General features: G+C 30.4%; 2 protein-coding genes across 3 annotated transcripts; one reads left to right on the top strand and one right to left on the bottom strand.

Annotated features, from left to right (window-relative positions):
- Positions 1-93: 93 nt before the first annotated feature.
- LOC101500110 (thioredoxin H-type 1-like) lies at positions 94-2,422 on the bottom strand. Its single transcript, XM_004499148.4, has 3 exons — positions 2,251-2,422; positions 826-948; positions 94-449 (listed from the first exon to the last, which is right to left on the bottom strand). The coding sequence occupies exons 1-3, from the start codon at positions 2,338-2,340 to the stop codon at positions 300-302; spliced, it is 363 nt and encodes a 120-aa protein (XP_004499205.1). The 5' UTR covers positions 2,341-2,422; the 3' UTR covers positions 94-299.
- An 874-nt stretch (positions 2,423-3,296) lies between these two features.
- On the top strand, positions 3,297-6,667 carry LOC101500753 (uncharacterized). Of its 2 annotated transcripts, none has more exons than XM_012715360.3 (7): positions 3,297-3,519; positions 4,695-4,836; positions 5,184-5,331; positions 5,411-5,486; positions 5,573-5,684; positions 5,774-5,865; positions 6,348-6,667. In XM_012715360.3, the coding sequence occupies exons 1-7, from the start codon at positions 3,487-3,489 to the stop codon at positions 6,354-6,356; spliced, it is 612 nt and encodes a 203-aa protein (XP_012570814.1). In that variant the 5' UTR covers positions 3,297-3,486; the 3' UTR covers positions 6,357-6,667. The 2 variants fall into 2 exon arrangements, with proteins under 2 accessions (XP_012570814.1, XP_004499207.1); XM_004499150.4 differs by having other exon boundaries at positions 3,306-3,519; positions 6,136-6,667.
- The last annotated feature ends 659 nt before the right edge of the window (positions 6,668-7,326 follow it).

Here is a 7,326-nt window from a genome sequence, read left to right on the forward strand (position 1 = left end):
TTGGCATATCCAATCATCAATAATATATATTCTTGGTTGTTAATCAATATAGTCATCAACCAAAAGGGTCCATTTTCATCAACAAATTCATAATTGTCAACCATCAACCAAAAGGGACCATTTTTCATCAAAGTATCATAATGATACAAATATCATATAGTCAATAGTACTCATTTGAAGTAGGCCAATGCAACAATTTATTTTCAAACATACTCATGTTCTACGATCTTCATGAATGAAAACATGCAAACTGACTCGAAAATATTATTATTATTATCCATGATCTTCAATATGATATTTTAAGCAGTTGAAACAGTTGCAGTTGCATGCTTGGTTATTGTCTGTTGCAGCAATTCCTTCTTAGCACCAACTACTTTATCCACTTTCTTGCCTTCTTTCAAGAACAGGAATGTTGGCATAGCCTCAACAGACCATTCCTCAGCAACAGTCTGAAATAGAAGGAATAAATCGCCATCTTAAATAATATAAACATGCTTCAGTGTTATTAAATAGCGGCTCTATAACATAGAGAAATTTAAACGAATCATTATTATTCCACAATAAACTATTTAATACAAAATGTTGTGAAATAGCTAATATAGCGGCACCATGACACTATTGTATAGCGGAATTTGAACAAACAACTATTTTTCGCAAATCATGATTGACAATCCTGACACTTTTCGAAAAATGTCATTATAATAATGTGATCATAAGATAAAGAAATATGGTAAAATTTGTTTTGTTTTTTTGTTTGTTTGTTTGTTTTGAAATAGCCAATGATACTATAATGGGGTAACATAGATTAAGATATGCTTATTATACCTTCAATTCATCCACATCCACCTTGAGGAAGATGACATGAGGTGTGTTCTTAGCAATCTCCGCCAGAATAGGGGCAATGAAACGGCATGGTCCACACCATGAAGCAGTAAAATCCACCACAATCTATTATTCAATATAATGCAATTCATTGTAAGAAGCTGGTAGTAAAATGATAGAATAAAACTATGATACTAATCAAAGGAAGTAGACATTTTTTGCAGGCAAAATCTTGTGCACTTGTGATTAAAAATGTTATCACTTAACAACAAAGTTAAAATCAGAACTATATTCAAATAGTTTAAATGCATAAAAAAGTTTCATAGACAAATAAGCATAAAAGTGGTTATAAATTATGCCAAACATGAAAATTGACACTTTGCAATGTCACAACTGTCATTCCAACCAACAAAATAATGTCAGACAATACAATTAATATTATGAAACAAAATGCAATTGAAGCACAGTCACTAGTATTGAAACCAAATTTTAGCCAATCAACAATGATTAGTCATTGGTCGAAAGCTTTTTAATAAACCGGATAAAAAAACAAATATCAAAATACACATTTATCACACCTAACTAGACAACGGTGATTTATCAAAATGTCAAAATACATATAAACTGATTAAAAAAACAAATATCACAATACATGATTTATCACACCTAAGATTAAAATTAAAATTTATCAAATTTAACTAGACAACGGTGCCCTTGGAATAGCTTGTTTTGATGAACTTATAAACTGATTATGACACATTCCTAAGTTGTTTTCAACTCTTCAATAATTGATTTTCCAAACCATTTCAAAATACCTCATATATTTTATGAAAACAATATATAACTTATATATTAAAAGAGTTTGATCATATTTTATCTTCCACTATAAGAATTTTTACCACTCCATAAAAAATTGTTAAAAGACCGTTGCATGTTTCATGTTTGGTTATGTTGGGTTATGCGACAACAAAAATTGATTTTATTTCAAAATGAGTTAACTGTAAAATAATTTATATTTACTTAAATTTATGTGAAAGTAAAAGTGAGTTGAATAATAAATTTATCTAAAAATTATATTTAAATTCAAAAGCTACAAATATTAACTTTAAGTTAAAATCAATTTTGGAGACAAAATTAATTCCGCTAGATATCCAAATATATAAAAATCAATTTTATACCTTAAAAAAGTTAAAATACTCCAAAAATGAACCAAACATATGAGGTAGTTTTGCAATCCACATGATTTTATATCAATAAGTGGAAGGAGGCAATTAAATCCTTGACATATGAAGTAGGAGAGTGTATAATAGAGTAAAAAAGTTGAAAGTTGAATTAATCAACCATGATATATAAAGAAAAATGAATATGAGGGGTTAAAAAATAAAATGAATATTAAAAAATCAACCATGATAGTATGAATAAGAGTACCAATTTGTTGGAGTCGATTCCCTTCTGGATCTGTTCCTTCCAGGAGTCAACGGTATGAACACCGATAACATCTCCTCCTAATTCAGCCATTTTAGTTTTCTCTTCCTTCGAATCTTTATCTTTGCTTAGCTTAGCCTGCACGATTAAAGCATATGCACTATACTATATACAACTCAATATCGCTCCTTTTTATATTATTTCATTTCATAAACAAGAATAATTATTATTATTCTTAGAGTGTAACGTTAATTATAATTTTGCCTCCGACAAAACGGTCATTGTAATTTTAATATATATTAAATTAATTTGTTTACATGTACAACGCAGTTAAACAAATTAAATATGTTTTGAGATTATTTATATTAACATTTATATGATTAATAATAAAAGTTTTTGATGTTTTCATTGTTCATTGATTTTTTTGGCGGGATATTCAATAATTAGGATCTTTATAGCACTACATAAGAAATATTTGTTTGACCATATAAATGAATAAGTAATATTTAGATACAGTCTCACAAATAAATAAATAACATATTTAAATAATTAAATAATATATATTTTTGTGTTAATATATTCAAATACTATTTATTTATACTTCTGACCAAATAAATATTTCTGTAGAATATATCTTTAAAAGCTTGGATTAATTGGACCAACTACAAGACTAATATATTCTTGGGACAAAAAATAAATAAATTATTTTTGCCCATTTCCAATGGTATATTTTAGGGGATCAAACATCAATTCTTTCTCACAAACTCTTTGCAAAATGGGAATATAATTATTATATTATTACTAATTATCTCTTTTAAAAAACTTATTACTAATTAATAATAGTAATTATGATTAAAGAAAATAGGTCATGTATTTTTAGAGTGATATCTAATACTTACTTTTTTTATTATATCCTTCCATTCCATGACTATTAAATCAATGGGTTTTAATTGCTCGCAACTTCCACTCATGATTGATAACTACATCCTAAAAAACTACCAAATATAAATGAATGGTTTTTATTTGCTAGTAAAAATGTTTACGCCCATTAAAACCTTTATTATTAATAATTAATATTAGCAATTAGTAATAATAATATCCAAATCTGTTTTTTTACAAGTGAAATTAATGTAACACAAAGTCATGTGGTAGTTTGAGTGACGTCTATTGTGTGTGTTGTTTCTTCTTCTCCTTCTTCAGTTGTGTTATTCGGAGAAAGATTCTGAATTCGATTCAACAATGGACGTTGATCCTCGCCAATACGAAAACACTGTATGTACTAATCTCTCTCCTACTTTCTTTTCTTTTCTTCGATCATTCTTATAGGTTCCGATTTTAGTGCCCTAGAATACAATTCAATTTCCAATCAAATTACTTCATACTTGCTTAGGGTTTTGAGTAGATTTAAACTTCTTTATTCTCCATTTCTCATATTTGACTACTCATTTTTGCTTTAAACTATGCCCAAACCAACAATGAGTGAAATCTAAAACCTTTATATTCCTTTCAGTTTTCCACATTCTCAAATCAAGCAACAATGACAAGTTTCACTTTTATTTTTTATACCTAGATTCATCTTAGGGAATATTGTCTAATTTCTTTGATAATTGATTGTGATACAATTGTCTTGATATGGCAGAAATTTAGTGGAATTATGACTTTCTTGTTTTATGTTATGCATGTTACATATTTGATATTTAGAAGGATTTAGTGTTTAAGATGTTCCACACATTTTGGTTGTTGCCATGGTTTTGCTGATTGGAGGTTGGTTTTTGCAATGATGTGTTACAATATCATGTTTGCAAGATGTTATTATTCTGAATTTTTACAAACTCAAGGTAATTGGGATTTGTTGTTATGAGGGATCCATTTTTCATGATAGGGAATGTTTTGTCTAATTTCTTTTATAATTGGTTGTGACACATTTGTTTGGACATGTTAGAAATTTTGTGAAATTATTATTTCTTAATTGCATATGTAAGGGTTGTTTTACCTATTTGATGATATATTTAGAAGGATATATAGAATTTAAGATGTTCATCATATTTTCCGTCAAAAAGTTTATTTTGGTTGTTGCCATGGTATTGCTGATTGGAGGTTTGGTTTTTGCAATGATGTGTTTCAATATCATGTCTGCAAGATGTTATTTTTGAGAAATCAACTCTTGTTACTTTTCTGAATTTTTTATAAACTCGAGCTAATCGGGAGTTGTTGTTATGGGGGATCCATTTTTCTGAACTTGTTTTTCTCACTTATTATTGAGATGAAAAAACCAGAAATTTAGCTCATGCAGGATAGGTACTCCCAGCAGAACAGTTACTTATATGATTAATATTAGTCTATTAGGTGTTTTATTGTGTTTCTGTCGACAGCTATGATTTTCTGGTTATGTTTATTCACTTGTCAAAAATTCTATAAATATTTTGACTACATGTATGTATTTACAGGCTATAAATGAAAAAGACGTCCCAAACATTGTTATGTCATATCTTATACATAATTGCTACGAGGAATCAGCAGAGTCATTCATTGCCAGCACTGGGTCGAAGCGGCCTACAGATTATTTGGATAACATGGAGAAAAGAAAAAGTATGTTTATTGTTGTTTTTCAGTTTTCAAGGTTGGTTATTGAAAAATTTTGGTTACTTGTCCTCATATCATTTATTGCTACTTGAAACATATGCTGCTTTTTGACAATAGTGTGTCATGTGTGACTTTTTTCGCATGCGGTATATGTTTTTTCTTTCATACCTTTGAATTAAGATACCGAATTGTCTTCTCTTGACTAAGTAATTCATTCCCTCCTACACTTTGGTTGCCGAAGATGCTGCGCAGTAGTCCTCCTACTATATAATATATATGCAGTTAATTGTTTTCAATTGGACGATATTATAGGTTGTAAGGCCTCCTTGACAGTAAATTTCATTTGTCTTTAGAAATCTTCCACTATGCACTGGAGGGAAATGCACTTAAGGCTATTGAGCTCACTGAGCAGCTGACACCAGATATTCTGGAAAAGAATAAGGATTTGCTGTTTGATCTTCTAAGCCTTCATTTTGTAGAGCTTGTCCGCTCTAGGAAATGGTGAGATGTTTTTTTCTTCTTATTCCAAGCGATTACATTGCAAACATTTTGCTTTAATAGAATTTTATGTTATTGGCAGCACAGAAGCTTTGGAGTTTGCTCAGACCAAGTTGAGCCCTTTTGGGAAGGAGGCAAAATATATGGAAAAACTTGAAGTATGCTTGCTTTTTGCATAACTATTTGGCAATGCATTTGTGTGTGTTTGAGGGTTTAAGTGAATATAAAGCTATCCTCATTGCAGGATTTTATGGCCCTTCTTGCTTATAAGGAACCGGAGAAATCCCCAATGTTTCATTTGCTTAGCTTGGAATACCGTCAACAGTTTGCAGACAGTTTGAATAGAACTATCCTTGGTTAGTTAACTCAATACTTTATTCTACCCCTACAAAAAATTATGATGTATAGTTGTAATTTTTTTACTGGTGATGTTGGTGATTGGCAGCATACTTTAACCTTCCCAGCTACACAGCAATGGAGAGGCTTATACAGCAGGCGACACTAGTTAGACAATGCTTAAATGAGGAGGCTGGAAAGGTAATAGGCAATTGACAATTTCCAAGGTTCAAGTTTCAATGGCTGCTTATGTTGACTAATTTTCCATGCCATAGCTTATTTTACATTTAAGCCGACGCAGATTTCTGTCTAACTGAGTAACCATTTAATTGGTTGTCATATTATATTGAACGAAAACATGTAAGAACTCGCACTCTCACAAGTGCACCATGCAACAAGAGATATAACTACCGTACATTATTATCCACAAATTGCTTAATGTTCAAACTGATTCCCTATTTACTCCTGCAGGAGGCGCCTCAACCATTTTCTTTGAAAGAATTTCTTAAAAGGCGATGAGAATGCATTTGCATATCCACCCAAAATTGTGGAATGAAGCACGACTACCTTATGCATGATCGTCTTATACCTTTGTTACCAAATGTTGGATTTGTGTATGGTTTGATTGTTATAGGTGTAACGTTTTCTGAATGCTATTCATGTATAAATTTTTTTTGTATCAGGCTATCTAGATCTTTCTGGCCCTACTGCAATGTTGTGAGGTATAAGCGATCCATGAAAATGGGGGAAATGCAATCGGTACACGATGGAGAAAATAATTTCTACATGGGAATGTTGATCTAGTGTGTGATATTAAGATGTCACCCTCCCATGTTTTTTTCCACATTTTAGACGTGTTCAATCCATTTTGAGGTTTTGCAGACAAAACCAGTAAATATATTTTCATGGTATGAAATTTGATGTGAAACGCATATGCATAGTTTAGCTGCATGTTTGTGATGTATAAAAGGAAAAGTATGACGAGTTTAGGGTCAGTGGTTCAGTCTCCTTCTTCCATATTTTCTCTGTTTGAGATAAAAACAAAAATAGATTAAAAAAAGTTGATTGTATTTGATTGTAAATATTTTTTAAGCAACTGTCGAAGTATTAGTGCTTGGGGGTGTATCTCTAAACATTTTTGTGTGGACCAACATTATGTCAGTGCCAATTTCATAAATTCACTAATTATAAATTTTATTTTATATGTTGGAGGGTTAAAAATTTCATAGTTATCAAGACTCCAATAAAGGAAGTTCCAAAATTAAAAAGTCCAGAAAAAAGTTAATTTAATTTAATTTTTTATTTTTTTCTATAAAAGGTTTTAGATTTCACTTATTGTTTATAAAGTCCAACTTCAATTAAACCCAAGCACACTTCGGTCGAGGACATATCGTGCACTCTAGTATAGTATTTTGGCACAGCAACTGCTGATATATTCAATTACCGATAAAAAGGGAACTTGATTTTACTATATTGAGAGATTAATCTTCAAGCAAAAAATCAATAGTCTTAAAAATTATCATCAATGGACTAATATTTTAAGTTATATTTGTTTGTTTGGCTATGCTTCTAATAGGGGTTGTAGGAAAGCAAAATTCCTTCTAATATTGTCTTTTTTTCTATCCCTCCATTTTTTTTGGCGATTTAGAGGAGAGAGAAGGG

The sequence above is a fragment of the Cicer arietinum genome, chromosome 4 (genome assembly GCF_000331145.2).
Source record: "Cicer arietinum cultivar CDC Frontier isolate Library 1 chromosome 4, Cicar.CDCFrontier_v2.0, whole genome shotgun sequence".
Taxonomy (NCBI): Eukaryota; Viridiplantae; Streptophyta; class Magnoliopsida; order Fabales; family Fabaceae; genus Cicer; species Cicer arietinum.